Source organism: Schistocerca piceifrons, chromosome 3 (assembly GCF_021461385.2).
Source record: "Schistocerca piceifrons isolate TAMUIC-IGC-003096 chromosome 3, iqSchPice1.1, whole genome shotgun sequence".
NCBI classification, from domain to species: domain Eukaryota; kingdom Metazoa; phylum Arthropoda; class Insecta; order Orthoptera; family Acrididae; genus Schistocerca; species Schistocerca piceifrons.
In genome coordinates, this window is record NC_060140.1 from 488,901,773 (window position 1) to 488,923,110 (window position 21,338).

General features: G+C 42.7%; 1 protein-coding gene across 1 annotated transcript in view; it reads left to right on the forward strand.

Annotated features, from left to right (window-relative positions):
* Positions 1-418: 418 nt before the first annotated feature.
* Positions 419-21,338, forward strand: part of LOC124788790 (protein lifeguard 1-like) — a 79,618-nt gene continuing 58,698 nt past the window's right edge. The window contains exon 1 of the mRNA XM_047256073.1: positions 419-594. Coding sequence (XP_047112029.1) covers positions 555-594 — 40 coding nt within the window. The 5' untranslated portion in view covers positions 419-554. The remainder of the gene's footprint in view (positions 595-21,338) is intronic.

Here is a 21,338-nt window from a genome sequence, read left to right on the forward strand (position 1 = left end):
TGCAGTTCCCGCGAAAAAACAGTTGAGTGTCGCAATACGAGATGAGTTGACGTGACTGAAACGACGTGACATTCATTGCGAAAACTTTGACGCGACGTCACGTTCCGTTGAAGTCTAATGTGAGTCGACCTTTACACAAAATGTGGGTTCTTCCTGTCTTTTAGATATTTAGCTTCTTTTGTGAAAGAACATTCTATGGAAAAATATATAAGTCGCCATGAAACATCTATGGTGTCCACGAGAACAAAGTTAAATAATGAAATAAAGATGAAGTATCAAATAGTCTACTGTTCACATGATGTTAGCGAGCGATAACATCGTCCCCGTCTACTAACTTCAGAACTTTCTTCCCTACAAACTTTGATTTTTGCGTTCTCTCCCGTTCTGATCCATCAAATGTGAATCAACGATGGTGAATAAACCTAAATATGGCAGTTTCAGATGCATTATTAACTTTGACAGTGTTGCGATTTAATTGTCTGTGAGATTTTTAGAGATACTGCTGAACTGCTCTGAACGCTGTAGTAAACAGTGTCAGTGTGTGTATTTACACGATGTCGGGTATGGGGGGTAGTAAATCAACTGATCCGGACAGTACGTATGATGTATTTATGCTCAGTTGTGTTGTTTAAATTACGTTGCTTGATGTTTGATGAAAGAAATAATAGTACATTTACGTTACTCCTGAATATTTTCCGAGCTGATATCCTACGAACACGCATGAGGATAGTAGGAAATGTAGTTACATTATGGGAAATACGCTGTGCAATTTGGAATAGATTTTTTAACCCAGGAAGAAAGTTTTCGTTTGTGTAAGATTCTCACGTTGTCAACTTAAAGATGTTACTACAGCTCTCTTGTCACTTTACTTCCTGTTTCCTTTTTCCTTGTTTCACGTGTTGTGATTACGGCATATTGTTAGCTTCTTTGTCACAGCCGCGAGTCGTTATAATGTTTAGAAGAGTTGCCAGGAAATATCTTGCACAGTTAAAACAGTTACAAAATGATGTAGATGTTAGTGCCAGTGCCGTTGAGAAGGAAATCTCAGAAAAATAAAAAAAAAACTATCGGGAAAAATTGAAACCAAATGTGCAAATTTTGGAATGTAACAGATCTTGTCTTCCTCACATTTTTGCTGAAAAGTAATTGGAGATTTACTCAAAGAACGTGGAACGAATTTATTAATTTTGGTACATTATATTTTGATACAAAATGTATTGCTCTACTATATCATTGTTTTCAGGAAATTATTTAGACATGTCCAAACAATTTCAAATAGTATTTGGAAACACTGTTTACACTCTAGAGACAAAATAATCAGACAGTTTCAGGAACTTTTTTACTGGTGTACATCTAATGAATTAAATAGGAATATTTAATTAAACAAAAATTATTGTACAGCGATATTAACTGTAACAGATAATATTCCAGTAAAAGATCACAGCTGTCAAGAATTCTGGTACAGACATTACACTTGATTTTTCTCTGATTTTTCTCTCGTGAAACAGAATTCCAAGGTATATGTGTGATTGGCACATTCCAGAAACGTGGAAATTTAGAGTGTATATGAAGTAGCCCTACACCAATTACCACCTTGCTCAGATGTACTCATTCATTTTCTTAATAAAAAATAAGCAAAGTTCCTTCCATGAAGTAATAACAGGTGAAAATTTAGCACTGATGTTCGCACTTCACTATTGCTTGCCATGATGGGATGCAGGATGTGCACTAGAGTAATTAATAAATCACTATTAACACTGCAGTGGCTTATGCAGCCAACTTTCATATTTTGTTATATGTGATGTGCAATACAATCAGCTAGATGGCCATGCCTTTAATCAGAAAATATTTGAGAGCCAAAATAAAAAAAAATCATAATGGTAAAACGATGGGAATTTAAATTTAAGTTTATTTAGATTTTTTTCTTCTTCTTCTTCTTCTTCTTCTTCTTCTTCTTCTTTTTTTTTTTTTGCATGGAGTCATAAATATGCTGGCGTTTACAAATGTCAAGTAGTTACAAACGTAAAATACATTTAGATCTTAGTCTTACAAGTAGTAATTAAACAGTAAATTGATGTTTGTCAAAATCCATTACATCTTACACATATTAATGCAGCTAATTATTTTTTATACATTATTTTACAGCTCTCAAAGTTATTCTTTTAGTTTGGATTTGAATTGCTTTTTACTAGCTACTGTTTTTCATGGACTCTGGCAGTTTATTATACCATATCAGTCCATTAGTATATGGGCTCTGGTCCGTCATTTTTAATCTTGTTCTTTGTCAGTAGTAATTCTCTTTGGCCCTGGTGTTGTGGTCATGTATATCACAACATTTAGTTTCTGTGCTTTTCTGCGAGACAAAAAAGTAATTAATGTATAAAGATACAGAGTATATGGTAAAGTACTTGAGTTGACTGAAAACATCACGGCAAGAGTCTTTATAGCCTAGTCCATGTATAATCCTTAACTCTATTTTTTGTAGCAATAGTGCTCTGTTTAGGTGATTGTCTGCAGCACAACCCCATGTTTCTATACAGTAGCTAAGATGGGGATAGATTGTCCCATATTACACAGTTTTAAGTGTGTGGGTGGACACCATTCCAGACAGTTGGCTAAGAAGATGCAGCCCATTGCTGACTTTTTTACACACAGCATTAATGTGGGTAACCCACGTAGGTTTGAGTCCAGATGGACCACTAGAAATTTACACTCATTTGCTTACTCTGCCACTATGCCGCATACCTCATTTACGCTTGAGTGGTGTGAGCTGCCAGTTGTAAATATTAGCATCTGGGATTTATTTACATAGGCCTTTAATCGTTGTGCATGAAAATATGAACTTAATTCTAGTATTCCATTACTTGCTGAAAATTTCAGTTCCTCACATTCTATATTGCTATATACTTCATGAAAGAAACTGGTAACAGCAGTGGCCATACTTAGGTCTTTCCCAAACCCGTGCTGCGGTTGGGTAAGCATTTTGTCTCTTGAGAAAAATGTTGATAGTTGTGATAGGATCACTGTTTCAAATATTTTACTGAAGGTAGGGATTAGTGATATTGGTCTATAATTTGAAACTACTTCTTTACTTCCCTTCTTTTGGATTGGCTGAATTACTCTTATTTTTAAGGCATTTGGGTAAATGTTTTCATTAATACTACAGTTGATAAGATAGGTAGGCTAAAGGGGTTTAGTTATTTCATTGGCACATTTCTTTAACACCACACTTGAGATACCATCCCATCCAGATGAATGCTTGTTCTTACGCTTTTGTATTGTGTTAAATATTTCCTGTTAACTCGCCTCCATAAATTCTAGCTCTATTCTGTGCTGGGATTAGTCAACATTTCAAGCAGCAGTGCACTTTAACTGGTACAACTTACAAAAAGAAGATTGCAGTCTTTTGTTAAATTAACATGTCTTTTGTACACCCTCTGGAAAAGGAGCTATTGATGTTTTTGGAGGACTGCTGAAACAACATGTGTGGCCATGTATGAAAGCTTGACAGAATTATCATATTTTGTACAAATAGATAATTGGTCAAGTTAATGTAATAGCAGTTACGACATAGGAGGTAAAAAAAGCCATGCTGTGAAGTTACAACAATATTGGAGTGATATCAGATATTTTATTTAGTTTTCTTTGCATGGAGTCACCAGTGTGATGGCTTTCGTAAATGTCAACTACATGTGTGTGTACTCTTGCTAGAAAAAGAACTAGTGCCGGAAAGCTGGTGTGAATCCTATTCCCTGTTACTTGTTTTTGTGCTCCAAGCACTGATACTCTATAGCATTATTTTATTTTTATTTATTCTTTACCCATGGACTCTGTATGATAATTTTCAGTTTAAAGTGTAGGGTGTTTCATATGCTTTTGCATGTTTAGGAAATGTACAATAAAAAAAAGGAATAAATTTTACAGGTGTGTAAGCGTTTATTACATATTTTCTGTTACAGCTTAATAACTGATATTTAATACTCATTCACCCATATATACATTTTCCTAAAATACATTTTCAAATGATATGTAATTAATGTAATTCCGTTACTTCCTCAATTGATTTTTCTGGCTTATTAAAAACCTTTGTGCCTGTTTCATTGGTAGCACTCATTGTCAGTTTGAGATTGTGCTGTTTTGTGTAATAATTATCCCTTCCTATTGTTGCATGGGCATGTATGTCTTTATTTAGGATGTGTTATCACTGATATAATATTGTGACACACACACACACACACACACACACACACACACACACACACACACACACGTTCATTGACACAAGCAAGCACACCTCACACACAACAGCCATCTATGGCAGGTTATTATACCGTATCAGCCCATTGATGTATGGGTTCCAGTGTGTCATTTTTGATGTAGTTCCTTGCCTGAAGCAGCTATCTTTGGACCTGTTGTCGTGCTCTACTTGTGAGAGTACCTCTGTCAATTGCAGATGGATAGCGAGCAGCTCACGACCGTTTAAATCAGGGATCCCCTTTTCCAAAATGAACTGTTACCTCAGACCCCCATGGCCATATTACCTACTTTTAAGATCAACACCCTTATTCATAATGGTCTGCTAACTTAAAACAGCTGCTACAGTGTTATTTTTCATTCTGACTTAAGTCAATAGAAGAAGACAGAGTGAGAATTAGCAATGCTTTAAGTTTTAAATAAGAACTTTTGTTAATTTAATAGGGGTCGATTTTTAGACCTCGTCGACCCCCAAAATCAGTTTTCGTTTATGTCGACCCCTAGGAAACCGATATCGACCCCAAGGGGTCGATATAGACCACTTTGGGAATCCCTGGTTTAAATGGTATTGGTATCTGCACACTCTCAGCCACCACCATCCTGCAGAAAAACGTGGCATTCTGAATACCATCGTCCATCATGCTAAAGTCATCTCAGATGCAGAAAGTCTGCCACTAGAACTGAGCCACCTCCGAAAAGTCTTCCGGGGAAACGGGTACAGCCACGGACAGGGGTCACAGGCTATATCTGGTGTAACATGCAAGAAACACACCAATAGAGAAGAGAACACCACTGAAGAAGAAAGCAAGGAACATGTGTTTTTGGCTTTCTGTGGTACAGTGTCGGGAAAGATTAGCCAACTCCTGATAACATTTCATCGGTGTTCAGGCCCCCAGCTAAAATTCGTCAGCTCATGAGGCTTGTGAAGGACGATCTAGGACTTAGAATGCCTGGAGTGTACAAGATACCATGTCAGTGTGGCTGTTACTACGTCGGCCAAACAGTACGCACGGTGGAGCAACGCTGGACAGAACGCTATCCAGAAAAATCAGCCGTGGCAGAACACGCCTTAGAAAATGGGACACCGAATTCTATTCGATGAAACATCTGTCATTATGAAGATGAAGGGATTTTGGAGTAGTGTCATAAGAGAAGCTATTGAAATAAAAACCTCTGAAAACACCATCAACAAGGACGGAGGTTTGCAGCTCAGCACAGCCCGGGACCCGGCTATCGCGATGTAAAAATGGGCGCGACGGACGCAGAATGAAAACATTACTATTTATGGCGAGGAAGAGAGCACCAGTGACGTCACAGCCAGCAGTGCGGCTATATAACAATGCGGCCACAGTGACACAGCAGTCAGTCCTACCACTTGACAATGACCGGGGAGAGCTCGGTCAAAAGCTCGTGGGATTTTAACCACCCGACGCGGCTGGAAGCCCGAGAAAATTTTATTGATGGTATGAGAATATTTCACTCCAGCACTAAAAGGAAACCAACTGTACAACCGCAAAAAGTAGGAGTTGGAGATGGGAAAAAATGGAATATAAGACAGTACAAAAAACAGCACCATCCTAAAATAAATGTTATCGACAAAACATTTTCAGCTTATGACGTATTTCATTTCACTTGGCCTGTGTAGCTGAATGAAGCCATCGATACCAAAAAAATGAAAACACACAACTCCAAAATGCAGTATCGCAAATTTCACTTGACCTGTTTAGATCAAACAAAGCCATTAGAGCCCAAGCATGCCAAAAATTCCGGTACCACATATTTCATATACCTTACATAGATGAAAGCCAACAATTCCCAAATCCCATATACAAGTTGATAACTGAAAACCCACAGATTCCCTTGATCAGTTAAAATACAAACAAAACACCAAGATGAACAAACCAAAAATAATGCACTAATGACTAAATAAATCAAAAAAATACTTACCAACAAATTGAATTAGGCTGGCAGCCACTGCCACTGGCACCACCACCACCACCACCACCACCACCACCACCACCAAAAACGAAACAAAGTCCTTCAAAAAGCCAAACCTCCCATTGACCATCCCCCAGCCCAATCAGTACCACCTCCAAACAAAACATCCACAAGAAATAGAACCAAGAAAAATTAGGAACATTCATATGTAAGAACCAGCCCTCAGAAAACAAAACAACTCCTTAAATGCAACCCCCTCCAAATAAGCTACCCCATTATCCCAGAGACTGCACCAACCCCCCCCCCCCCCCCCCCCAAACCCAATCCACTCAGCTTACAACCCTTGGCCAGTTGTGTATACATTCTCCTCACTGCCCTAAAAAATAAATAAATTTCTCTGGGACACTCTTCTGCCAGCAGTACTCATCTAACTGAGACTGCAGATTTGAAGTGCACTTCTTCCCCCTGTATTGTATTTGTACGCACCCTAGTGTCATAATTCTTAAACACAATGCTATGATTCACTACCAAATGATTGAAACTGCTTTTCGGCAGTGAAAGATGAAAAAAAAGCATCGGGCGTTAGAGTACTCCCCTCTATATATTCATCAACCCAACAAGTACCCTCTTAGTTTGATTCTGCAACACCTGAAAAACACAATCTGAATATCCCTGAAATAATACCCTCCCCCACATCCATAAACCAACATGAGAACCACCCCTCCCATGCTTCCATCCTACAGATTGCGACTCGTCGATCTGTACTACCACTCCAGCATCCCCCACCCCAATTTGCCGTATACTTTACTTATTCAGTACACACTTCCCTACAAAAAGAAAATGCTTCCAACACACTTTTCTCACTCACTTCTGTCTCATGCGCACAAAAATGTGAAGATGAATGGTAACAAAAATAATATGTAAGAGAACAATCTCCCTGGTGGTCAGCCTTGATCTCCCTAATGCGTTACCTTGTCAGATAGATCGTCAAATGTTGTCATGAGATTTCCACATGTACAGGTCTTTGACGTGAGAAGCTGGGACTTCAGCCAACTTCATATTGTCATTTCACACGTGATGCGGTAATAAACGTATGTAAGCAGAGCAGACAGATGAGGGATCACCCTAGCGAGCTGCAAATGGGGAAATCCATTGAGATAAGCAACTTTGACGAAGGGCAGATTATCGTTATGCAGAGCCTGTGAACGAGTATCTGGAAATGGTGAAACTGGTCGAATGTTCATCTGCTACTGTTGTGGCATCTACGGAAAGAAGTAGGAGGACAGTGAAACTACCACTAGGTGCTAAATGGTTGGACGTCCACGACTCTTCACAGAATATGGGGTTTGGAGGCATGTTTGCTCTGTAAAGTAGGATAGATGGTGATCTGTGGTACCTCTGCCAAAAGAGCACAATGCTGGTGCTCACTCAAGTGTTTCAGAGCACACTGTTCGTTGCACATTGTTGAACATGGAGCTCCGCACCAGACCGCCAATGTGTGTTCATGTGTTGACACAATGACATTGACAATTATGATTGCAATGGGCGTAGGACCATCAGGATTTGGCCATCGATCAATGGAAACGTGTTGGCTCTTCGGACGAATCACATTTTTGCTACACTAGGTCAGCGGTTGTCTCCATAAATGCTGTCATTGAGGTGAATGGTGGCTCGAAATGTGCAGCAGACCACAAACACAAGCTAGTAGGAGCAGTGTTATTCGGTGGGAGACATTGTCGTGCACACGCGTGGGATCTGTGGTAATAATCGAAGAGTCTGACAGCTGCAAGCCACCTGCATCCATTAGTGCTTGATGTCTTTCCCAATGGTGATGCCATCTTTTAGCAGTATAATTGTTTATGTCTCGAAGTCAGAACCATTCTACAGTGGTTTGAGGAGCATTATAGTGAACTCACTTTGATATCTCGTTGACTAAATCCGCCTGATGTAAATGCTAGGGTCCCATCTGGGTTGCTATCGTACACCATCACTGCATACTCAAATCAGCGGCCCAGTCTTTACATTAATTACATGACCTGTGTGTAGAGATCTTGTGCCACATATGTTCGCAACAAACTGTTGGAGACCTGATACACAGAATCAGTGATATAGTTTGTTCCAAAGACAGACAAACAAGCTATTAAGCAGGTGGTCATAATGTTTTGGCTCATCGGTGTGTACTTCATGGAAGAAACTTATAACAGTAGTATTATACTGAGGCCGTTTCCTAAAGCTGTGTTGTTCTTTGTTAAGAATTTTGTGTCTTGGGAAGAAGGCTGCAAGTTAAGATAGGGTAACTGTTTCAAATATTTTACTACACATGGTGGTTATTGGCATTGGTCTATAATCTGAAACTACTTCCTTACTTTTGTCATGGACTGGTGGACTTGCACTTGAATATATATTTTCTCTAATAGTGCAATTAATAAGATAGATAAGGGGTTTAGTGATTGTATTGGCTCATTTACGAGGTCTGTTCACAAAATTCTGAAACATTTGTAAATTTAACCCCAATGGTGTGTTGGAGCAAAATTCGGTTGGAATCCCTGCATATGCCTGTGTTTAATGTGTAAATGTTGGGGGCTTCATTGTAGTTTTTCTGTTAGTTGTTGCTCAGTGCTGTATTGAGTAGAACATACTGTGGCACAGTTTGTGAATTTTGAGATGGCAGAGTTAGAGGAGCAATGCGTCAACATTAAATTTTGTGCGAAACTTGAGAAAACCTTTACAGAGACATACCAAATGATGCATTAAGCCTACGGTGATGAGTGCTTAAGCTGCACTCGGTGTTAGGAATAGTTCACTAGATTTCAAAATGGCCAGACAGAAGTTAAAGATGACCCTCGTTCAGGATGCCTTTTGATGTCTACCAGTGACTCTTTTCAGGAATGTCAATGATATTGTGGATGCCAATCAAAGACTGACTGACTGAGAGATTCCAGAAGAATGTAACATTTCAGTTGGATCAAGTCATGGAATGCTGACACAGCATATTGGAATGCATTGTGTTGCTACCTAGTTCATCCCACACCTTATGAATCGAGACCAGAAAGATCTTTGCCTCACAACCTCTGCAGAGCTTTTGGATTCTGCAAATGAGAATGAGATGTTGCTTAAGAGAGTCATAACTGGTGATGAGATGTGGGTCTACGGTTGTGATGTTGAGATCAAGGTTCAATCTTCACAGTGGGTCAGGAAGGTTCTCTAAGACAAAAAAAAAAATAGTCAGGTCAAATGTCAAAGGCATACTGATAGTTTTCTTTGACTTTGAAGTATTAGTTCATCATGAAATTATGCCACAGGGACAAACAGTTGATCAGTGATACTGTCGGGATGTGTTACGACACCTGTGAGAAAATGTGAGAAGAAAATGGCCTGACATGTGGTGAGACGATTCATGGCTCTTGCAACACGATAACGCATATTCATATTCTCCAGCCCGGCCCCTTCGGACTCTCTTTTATTTCCAAAGTTTGAAAACTACATTGAAAGGATGATGATTTGCAATGATAGATGAGATAAAAGAAAATTCCCTGATGGCACTTCGTGCGATCCAGCAAGAGGTGCGCCAAGACTGCTTCTGGAAGTGAAAATGGCATTGGGAGCGGTGTATAAATTGTGGATGAGAGTAGTTTGAAAAAGCCCCCCAGGGGGTCCACAACTCTTTGTGGATACGTGCGTGGCGAGCACGGGGCCCCGAGCCATTGCAGCCTTCTTTCTCTCCCGGGCTGCATTTCCTTTCCCTTCCCCTCCTTTCCCCTCCATACCCCTTTCCCCTCGCCCCCTCCTCTCCCTCTATTGGTGTCCTTGCTTATGTTGGCCCCCGCTATCCTCCTGGTTCTGTTGGTTTTACACTCCGGCTTTGTTGCGTAATCATCTCCTCCTTTTGGCATTCCTTGGTCCCCTCTGGGGTTTGACCTCCATTCCAAAATTTCTCTTCCGTAGTGTGAGCCATTTGGGGAAGAGCACCTTACCTAGTGTCTCCGACGTGTGCCCTCCTAGTACATTCCACCTTTTCTTTTACGTCGTTGTCTGATGCTAGGGTGCATAGCCAGCACGGTAGCCAGCCCGTGTGGTGGGGTCGCTATGTACCCTTTTGGTTGAGCCCCCTGAACACACAGGGATCACACTTCTGATACCTGAGCTGTGACCTCCTCATGCATGCCTTGGAGTGATTGCTCGTCATCCTGGAGCATCGGAACTCCCGGCAATGGCCGCCGTGCCAGACGGCCCTTGCTGTGGCTGGGTGGCGCCCGTGAGGAGAGCCCCTGATCGGAGTGGGTGGTATCAGGGCGGACGCTATGCAGATGAAACGCATACGGGTCCAAAACTCTGGCCGCTCTTCTGCGGCCGTCTCTCTGCGTGGTACTGATTCCTCAAGTGCTGCTTCTCTTGCCCCTTCGGCCTTCCCTTCCGTGGCTACCCCCTGGGAGGAGGGTCAGGCCCGTCGTCTAGGGGCAAAACCTTTCCCCCGTTATCTAGTTTGCACCAGGACTGATGGAGATACTTTCACCAGTGTCAAACCTTTATTCTTTGTGGAACACATTGAAGACAAGTTCGGCGAAGTGGACTCCCTGAGCAAGATGCGGTCAGGTTCGTTGCTGATAAAAACTGCTTCGGCTGCCCAATCTGCGGCCCTTCGTGCCTGTACCCATCTTGGCACAATACCCGTGTCCATTACCCCTCACCAGTCTCTAAATATGGTACAAGGTGTGATTTTTCACAGAGACCTCATCCTTCAAACTGATGAGGAACTTCGGGACAATCTCGGACGGCGGGGTGTTCACTTTGTTCGGCGTGTTCAGAAGGGTCCTAAAGATAATCGTATTGATACTGGTGCCTTTATCCTGGCCTTTGAAGGGGATACCCTTCCTGAGAAAGTTAAGATTATGGTCTATCGCTGTGATGTGAAGCCGTACATCCCACCTCCTATGCGGTGTTTTAAGTGCTTGCGTTTTGGCCACATGTCTTCTCGCTGTTCCCAGGACCCTCTCTGTGGTGACTGTGGACGTCCACTCCATGAGGGGAGTCCCTGTGTTCCCCCTCCTGTATGTGTAAATTGTCATGGTAGTCATTCTCCACGTTCAGCAGATTGCCCAGTCTATAAGAAAGAAAAAAAGATACAGGAGTATAAGTCCCTTGATCGTTTAAGCTACACAGAGGCCCGTAAGAAATATGCACGATTGCACCCTGTGTCCATGACATCTAGTTACGCCTTGGTTACATCTTCATCCCTTCCTCCCCCTTCCTTACCCCCATCCCGGACCCCTCTCCTTCCCCCCTCCCCTGCGGCTCCCACACCTTCTCCTCTGGGCGCTGCTCCCCCTCCCCAGCCGGAGAAGTGTCCCACTCCTTCGGCGTCTGCCGGTCAAGGGCGCCTCTCCCGGGATGCCCCTTCCCGGCATCTTCCAGGTCAAAGGTCTGCTGCAGCGCGGCGACCGCGAGAGCCGCGGTCTATCGGCCCCCAGGTCGCCCGGTCTCTTTCTGTTCCTGATCTTGCTGCAGCTGGCTCCATTATGCCACACAGCCCTCCTCGATCTCAGCCTGAAAAGAAGAAGAAACATAAGTCCCGGGACAAAGAGCCTCTGGTGTCACCGGAGGTCCCTTCCCCGACTTCACAACCGGATTCTGACCTGTCGTTTATGGATGTCGCCCCCTCCTTGTCGGTTACGGGTGGGGACCCGGCGGTATGACTGGATTTAGCGTGTTCAGCCCTCATTTAAACCATCGTTCTGTGGTTCTCCAATGGAATTGTAATGGCTACTATCGTCACCTTCCGGAATTGAAATCCCTTCTTTCGTCCTACTCAGCAGCTTGTGTGGTTCTCCAGGAATCTCATTTTACTGATGCTCACTCACCGACCCTCCGTGGGTTCCGTGTTTTCTGTCGAAATCGGGTCGGGCTTTTGCGGGCTTCTGGTGGCGTTTGTACGTTGGTCCGTACAGACATTGCTAGCACGTGGATTCCTCTCCAAACTACATTGGAAGCGGTTGCTGTTAGGGTCCACTTAGACTCTGCAGTCACAGTATGCAATCTTTATCTCCCTCCTGACAGGACTCTTACACCTGCTGCCTTAACCACCCTTCTTCAGCAACTTCCTCCTCCCTTCCTCCTCCTTGGGGATTTTAATGCTCATCATCCTTTGTGGGGCAGTGCCTTTCCATCTAGACGAGGTCTTCTTATAGACCAATTTATTGCAGACCACGACCTGTGCCTTCTTAATGATGGCTCCCCTACTCATTTCAGTGCTGGTCATGGTACCTTTTCTGCCATTGATCTTTCTCTTTCTTCTCCCTCTCTCCTCCCTTCATTACACTGGTCGCCACATGACGACCTTTGTGATAGTGACCATTTCCCGTTGATTATCACGCTCCCTTCCCGCTCCCCGATGGAGAGGTTACCTCGTTGGTCTTTCCACCGCGCCGATTGGCCTCTATATACTGCACAGGTCGAGTTTTCTCCCTCTTTGTCGGGTTGTATTGATGACATCCTACGTGACGTGTCTGACGCGATTGTTCGCGCTGCTAACCTTGCTGTCCCGCGCTCATCTGGACAATTTCGTCGTCGGCAAGTCCCGTGGTGGAGTACGGCCATTGCCATTGCCATCTGTGATCGCCGTCGAGCTTTGCAACACTTTAAGAGGCACCCATCTGTAGCCAGCCTTTCTACCTTTAAGCGCCTTCGCGCTAAAGCCCGTTATTTAATCAAACAGAGCAAGCGGATATGTTGGGAACGATTCGTTTCTTCCCTTGGTTCCACTGTCCCTCTGTCACGGGTATGGGCTACACTTCGCTCTCTCCAAGGTTGCCATCGGCAGTCCACCCTCCCAGGCCTTCACCTCCCAGATGGCATTTGTACGGACCCATTAGTTCTCGCAGAACATCTTGCGACCCATTTTGCAGTGGCATCAGCGTCGGCCTCCTATCCAGCTGCTTTCCTTCATCAAAAACAGCAGGCTGAAGCTGTCACCTTATGTTTCACCACTTGTGAGTCAGAATCTTACAACGAACCTTTCACTGAATGGGAATTTCTTTCTGCTCTATCTTCTTCTCACGATACGGCCCCTGGCCCAGATTCCATTCATAACCAGCTGCTTCAACATCTCAGTGCTCCACAACGGCACCATCTTCTTCGGGTGTTTAACCGTATCTGGCTCCAGGGTGACTTCCCTTCTCAGTGGAGGGATAGCATTGTGGTTCCTGTCCTTAAGCCTGGTCAGAACCCCCTATCTGTTGACAGCTATCGGCCAATTAGTTTGACCAATGTTGGTTGTAAGTTACTTGAACGGCTGGTAGCCCGTCGGCTCACTTGGGTCCTCGAATCTCGGGATCTATTGTCCCCTTACCAGTGTGGCTTTCGAGAGGGACGATCTCCAATCGATCATTTACTTCGCTTGGAATCCGCAGTTCGGCAGGCTTTTTCCCAGCGCCGCCATTTGGTTGCAGTGTTTTTTGACCTTCGCAAGGCCTATGACACGGCCTGGCGCCATCACATCTTACTAACCCTTCATCAGTGGGGTCTTCGGGGCCCACTCCCGATTTTTATCCGCCAGTTCCTGATCCATCGGTCATTCAGAGTTCGAGTTGGTACTGCTTTTAGTTCTCCTCGGACCCAGGAGACGGGCATCCCACAGGGTTCTGTCTTGAGTGTCCTTCTTTTCCTCATTGCTATCGATGGACTTGTGGCCTCTGTCGGTCCCTTGGTCGCCCCTGCCCTGTATGTGGATGATTTCTGCATTTGGGTTAGTTCCTCCTCGATGCCATCTGCAGAACGGCAGCTCCAGGTGGCTATACGGCGTGCCTCTGCATGGACCCTCTCACACGGGTTTCAATTCTCTCCTTTAAAATCGCGGGTGGTCCACTTCTGTCGCCGTACTACGGTCCACCCTGATCCAGAGCTCTATCTCGCTGCACAAAGATTGCCTGTGGTTCCACAGTTTCGTTTCCTAGGTCTTCTTTTCGACAACAAGCTCACTTGGCTGCCCCATATCAGACTCCTGAAGGTAGGATGTTTCCGTAAACTCAATGTCCTTCGCTTCCTTGCCCACTCCTCTTGGGGTGCGGACCGTTCCCTCCTCCTCCGTCTTTATCGTGCTCTAGTTCTGTCACGTTTGGACTATGGTTGTCAAGTTTATGGTTCAGCTGCTCCTTCCACGCTGCACGTGCTGGATCCGGTCCACCATCGTGGTATCCGTTTGGCCACCGGTGCCTTCCCTACTAGCCCTGTTGATAGTCTCCTGGTTGAAGCTGGGATCCCCCCCCTTTCTGTTCGGCGGTCCCAGCTTCTGGTGTCTTATGCCCTTACTATCCGTTCTTCTCCCGCTCATCCTTCCTATTCTATCCTATTCCCAGACCATGGACGTCGCCCGCCTGACTCCCGCCCTCGGGCGGGTTTACCGGTTGGACTGCGCCTTGCGTCTCTTAACCGTGATTTTCGGCTTCCTTCTTTGTCCTGTCTTCCTCGCTCCCTCCCCTCCACCCCTCCTTGGTTAGTTCCTCGGCCTCGAATTCGGATGGATCTCCGCCGCGGTCCGAAAGATTCCATCCCCCCGGTGGTGTTCCGTTCCTTTTTCCGCCAAATTTTATGGGAGTTTCGGGATGCTGTTGTTTTTTACACTGATGGTTCTAAATCTGCTGATCATGTTGGGTATGCCTTCACGTCCTTTGTTGGAACAGAAAATCATCTACTGCCACCCTCATGTGGGGTGTTTACTGCGGAATTGATGGCAATTTCCCGGGCCCTTACCTTTATTAAACAATCCCAACAAAACCGCGTTTTGTTATGTACGGACTCGATGAGTGGCCTTCTTGCTATTGACCGGTGTTTTTCGCGCCATCCCTTGGTCTCTGCCATCCATGACCATCTCGCTGATCTTCACCGTGCTGCTTGTTCCATTGACTTCCTATGGGTCCCGGGCCATGTGGGTATCCCGGGTAATGAGCTCGCTGATCGTTTGGCTGGGGGAGCAGTTACTTACCCCCCGTTTTCTGTAACCCCTCCTGCAGCGGATTTACGGCTTCACATCAAATCCCACTTTGCACAGTCATGGGCCAATTCTTGGGAGGCTACTCCACTGTCTAATAAACTTCGTGCCATTAAGGTGAATCCAGGCCCATGGCGTTCTTCCTTTCGCCTCTCCCGCAAGGACTCGACCACACTGTGTCGTCTCCGCATTGGCCATACCAGGCTGACCCATGGTTTCCTTTTGCGTGATGAGCCACCCCCGCTATGTGGTTGTGGAGCCTTCCAGTCAGTGGCCCACATTTTGGTTGAATGCCCCCTTCTTTTGGCTCTGCGTGCTAAGTACAGACTCCCCCACACTTTACCTTTGATGTTGGCTGACGATTCCCGGATGGTCTCTCTGGTTCTAGGTTTCCTCCGGGAGAGTGGTTTTTATTCTCAGTTTTAAAGTTTTTAATCTCCCTCTGGTGTTGGGGCAGGGCGGTGAGTGTTTGGGTGTCTCCCACTGTAGGCAGTGTTCAGAGATTCCCGATTCACCTCCCTGACCGGAATCCTCTTTTCTTTCCCTTTTACTCTGTTTTTACCTCTTCTTTTTAAGGCTTGGTTAGTTTTTCTATTCCCATACGTACTTTCTGCATTATAGCAGTTGTACCTTTTAAGTCACAGGTGGTCTTGCCTCTGCTGCTTCAGCATAGTGTTGGGTTCGTTCTCTTGCCAACTTCCCTCATTTGTTTTTACTATTGACAACGTGACTGCCCTTTTACGTTTCCCCTTTTTCCGTTTTATTGTTCTGACTTTTCTGAGATGTCCGTTAGCAGAATGGAGTCTATTTGAAACAAGGGACTGATGACCTTGCTGTTTGGTCCCTTTAACCTCAAACAACCAACCAACCAACCAACCAAGTTTGAAAAAGACCATGCACAGTAAGTAAAAGGTAAGTGTAGAAAAATTTTGTGGACGAAGTCTCGGAATGTTTTGAACAGGCCTTTGAACATCCCATCTAAATCAGAGATATTTCATGTTGACTCACCTCCACAAATTTGAGCCCTACAGTATGTGTGATATTATTTGGTGTCTCATCCTGTAGTGTTATAATGGGGGCTGATTGGTCAAAAGAAGAGATAAGATTGCTAACTGAAAACATTAAATTTTGTGTTTGGATCTTTCACTAAGTGGCCTTCATGTCTAATGCTGTCTGGTACACTTTGTATCTGGTTTGTGGTTACAGGATATTTATTGATTAATCTCCAGGATGCCTTACCTGTGGTGGCTGAATGCTCTATTGCATCATTGTTTATCTGTTTCCTCAGGTATAAAAATTCTTCTGTAAAGGTCTTTTAGGTGTGATTTCCTTAAACATACATAGTTTTGTTGCTTTATTTAAATGGTCATCATATATATTCTGCCTTAATTACACTAGGTGGAAGTTTTAGTGTAGCATTACTTCCAGTATGACAGTTTGTTAGTAACCTTGTTATTTCTTTGAAAGGGCTGCAGTAGTCAAATGTTTCGTCATGGTTCTATAAAATTCCTCCCAGTTTGCCTTCTGATCCTTTAGCTAGGTAAATGGTGTAAAACCACCCCGTTCCTAGCTTAGTTTTGAAGATGCTTATATTAACGCTACTCAGAATCCGCTTCTCCTCAATTATTTTAGTTGCTTCTGGTACAACAGCTTTAAGAACTGACAGTAGTCGTCCGAGTAATGCAAAATCAACACTTAAACAGTTAACATTATCTTTTACATCTCTGTTGGCTAGTGCATAATCTGTTTTATTGGAGCTTAATTCTATTGCCGTAGTGCCAGAGCTTACTCTATTTGTGAGATGAAGTTAACTGTGTTACTGAAAAATAGGGCAGAGTGTGTCATAGACATGGTACAGGATTTGGGGTGGACATCATTAAAACAAAAGTGTTTCTCATTGAGGCAGGATCTTCTCACGAAGTTTGTCACCAATTTTCTCCTCCGAATGTAAGAATATTTTGTTGACATCGACTTACATAGAAATAATATAAGGGACATCAGAGCTCACACAGAAAGATGTAGGTGTTTGTTTTTTCTGTGCACTCTTAGAGAGTGAAATACTAGAGAAATATTATGAAGGTGGTTCGAAGAATTCTGTCAGGCACGTACGTGTGATCTGCAGAGTAGTGATGTAGATGTATATGTCAGTTTCATGTTAGTTGTACTACAGGGGCTTGCATCAATATTTAAGTCTCCACCCATACTATTTTCGGTGGGGCCTGTTTGCTAAATTGACGTGTTGAGTTTATCAAGATTGTATAACGCTTCAGTATTTGGTGAATGGTACATTCCAATAACTTTAAGTTCAGTTTATCCATCAATAAGAGTGTTTATGTGGATCACAACACCAGCCATTTCAATTGTTCCTTGTTTTAGAATATTGTTAGAGAAATGAGATTCTTTTGTTGTAATAGGTACATTAACAGATGTTGCCACACAACCCACTTTGTGCTGTTGCCTGCTGTAACTATCTGCTATTGTATAACCATATAATCTGTGATAGTCAATTTCATTAACTTTCAACCCATATTCTGCTTTTACTAATACATGTGGTTAATGCTCATCCACAAATACTTGGCAGCAAATTGAGATTATTTGTAAGATACTGCCCATTTAAGTGCAATATCCTAAGAGGTAGCCTACTGATCTTTCATCTTTGCCTTTGTCTGTATCTACATGTATACTCTGCAAGCTACCGTACAGTGCATGGTGGAGGGTACCGTGTACCTCTACTAGTCTTTTCCTTTCCTGTTCCACTCGCAAATAGGGTGGGGGTGGGGGCTGATTGTCTAAATGCCGCTGTATGAGCCCTAATTTCTCATATCTGATCTTTGTGCACCTTGCGCAAAATATATGGTAGTGAGTCTTCCTGCATTTGGCTTCAAATGCTGGGTCTCTAAATTTCTGCAATAGTGCCTCATGAAAAGAGCATCATCTTCCCTCCATGGATTCCCATTTGCATTCACAAAGCATCCCCATAATATCTATGTGCTGATTGAACCTACTGATAACAAATCTAGCAGCTCACCACTGAGCTTTCTGTTTGCCATCTCCTTTATAGATGAGCTACAGTTTCCCAAAATTCTCCCAATAAAATGAAGTTCAGCATTTGCCTTCCCTACTACCAACCTGACGTACTAATGCCATTTCATATTGCTTTGCAGTGTTATGTCTATATATTTAATCAGTATGACTTTGTCAATCAGCAGCTTACTGATGCTGTATTTCAACGTTACTGGATTGTTTTTCGTACTCATGTGCATTAACTTGTGTTTCTCTACATTTCTACATTCTATACAAATCATAAGACTTCAGAACAAGGGATTCTGAATCAGTGGAATTATACAGACTTTTATTACCGCAAGAATTGTAAAGACAAGGCTTGGTAATTTTAAATTTTTCATCATCTTTGGTGCCGTTGGTAGGTGTTTTGCTGTCTTGTGTGCACACAAGTGCTTGCAGACATTCATCATATCCACAGTGTGCACACCATTTGGAAATATGAAGTTAAAGTAGGTTTGTTGTATGAGAAATAAGTCTCTCTCTTCCATTTCAATTCCTCTGTAGACCAATGTGTTCAAGGAGCAACTCTCAAAGTCTTTCATAATCACTTGCAATGGCGAGAGCCTATCACAGGTCCTTGCTAAAATCCAGTCGAAACTTTTAAATAAATTTCGTCCTTGTTATCGCAATGTTTTCATTTTTTCGTGAGTGTCTCACTACACAATGATTTTAATGTTGTTAGGTATAAATTTTCAGTCCTTCACTATAGGTCAAATGTATGTATCATGTCTGTAAAATTAAGGAGGTACATCCTTGACATTTGTCTTATTTTATATTAGTTATGGTAAACTTATTTAATGTTGGAAATACTTTCGTAAATGCTGACCCTTGTGCTTCAAAAAAATAACACAAGTTTCCTTTTGTACTGAAGAATCTCAAAGAGACTAAAATAATTTCAAATGTATGTGCATTATCTTTGTTTTTCTGAGTTAGGTCTGTAATACTACATTTTTATCTTTTCGTGTCAAATGAACCCGGCATGCTTCATCAAACCATGGCTATATGCTGTTCATATTAAGGCTTGACAATAAAAAAGTTGTAACTTTGTGGTTTTATTTTGTCATTAATACTTCACTTTCAATTGTACAAACATTATACCCGTAGCAATGGAATTGCCTACTAGAAAAAATGATACAACAAACTATCATCCAGTATGATTGATATTCGTTTGTTGTAGAATCTAAGCACATATTCTAAGCTCATACATAATAAGATATCGAAAACAGAATGATCTCACTGACACCAGCAAGAATGCATTCAGTAAACATTGGTATTACGAAAACCTACTCACACTTTTGTCCTGAAACCCATGGATCAAGAGAATCGGGTACATGCATTATTTCCTGGCTTCCGAAAAGCATTTGACTCAGTGCTACAAAGTAACTTCAGGTGTGCCTCAGATAAATATGTTGAGACCCTTGCTGTTCATGTTGGGTAGATGTATGTGTATTTGGGTGTTGAAGAAGTGGCAAACTCTTTGTCGAGCATGGTATTATTAATTATTAAGTACTGTCTGAAAAAAGCTGCTGAAATATCCAGTCAGATATTTATAAGATTTCAAAGTCATGGCAAAGATTGGCAGCTTGATTTCATTGTTCAGAAATGTAAACTTGTTCATTTCTCAAATCACAATTTAGTATCGTAAAGTATAATATCAGCAGCAATAGAAATTGGTCAGCTCATACAAATACGTGGGTATTATTTGCAGGGATCTGAAATCGAATGTTCACATGGGCCCAGTCATTGGTAAAATAGTTGGCAGACTTCGGTTCATTGGTAGGACAATGCTTACAAAACACTCTTGTGACCCATCCTGAAGTATCCCTATAATTAGTTATTTGCTGTACTATTTTACTTCTTTCCCTTCCATTGTTTTTCCATAGGTGTGTGTGTGTGTGTGTGTGTGTGTGTGTGTGTGTGTGTGTGTGTCAGAGAGGCAATCTCATCACGAGGAACATGTGCACATGTCGTAGGATGTTTTTTTTTTTTAATTTTTATTTTATTTGTAGTTAAAGTTTTACTTTTCTGAAGATCTAGCTGTCATGGGTGCACACCAAATATATCATTGTCCTCATATCATCATCATCAAATATTGCTTAAGTATGTGGAACCGATATCAGATAGGGATAATTCGGGTAGTTGAATATAAACAAAGAATAGCAGTACAAATAGTTACAGATTTGTTTGATCCACAGCAGAGCATCACAGAAATGCTGAAAACCCTGAACTGGAATGGGAATAAATCCTAGTGTGTGTGTGTGTGTGTGTGTGTGTGTGTGTGTGCGTGTGTGTGTGTGTAGTGGAAGTATGCTGTGCCATACACTTCAGAATGGTTTGCAGAATGTGGATGTAGATGTAGAAATTGTTAACAACTTTTTTTTTAAAAATGGAGCCAATTTTTTTCAATATGCATTTTTCACATTATTGTAAGCAGTGTCACTTTCAGATATACTGCAAATTGTGTTGTGCCCTTGAAGCAGATCCTTTCTTTGTGTAACTGTTCAGGGGTGCAGTGACTGGTGTGGAGAGGTGGAAGAGCTAAAGAGCTATTTGTCTAGTGGTCAAGTCGGCGTTGGCATTGTGTGTTCCATGGGTTTGGCAAGTGCTACCAGAGTCTGCCATAGGTAATGGTGACTGCAACAAGACAGGCGGCATGCATATGAACTCTTTATTGCTCCAGTAACTTACAGCAGGTGGAGGTGTCTGCCTTCTTATTGTGGTGCGGCCCGGTTTCAGCCCATGGCATCCAAGTTCCATGCGCTTCATGAGGCATTGATCTCATGGCCCACAGTGACAGAAAATAGTGGCATGAGAGTGGTGGTAGCTGCTGCCCTAGTAGTAAAAGTTTTGACATGTCTCTGATGGGTTTGTTACTACGCTGACATCCAATGACTGGTTCACATTCAGAGTTGCTGAGCACTTCTGACTGCTGTATTTTGATGTTACTGCTTCTTCATGGTCAACACAATACTCCTAGCCTCTTTTTACACTGATGAGTCCACCTCTCCTGATGTCTAGTGGGCAGTTCCACATTGCATAGGGCAGTCCAGACACTTTTGATCATTTATTGTACATTCATTCATTACAACTAAATTGTGGT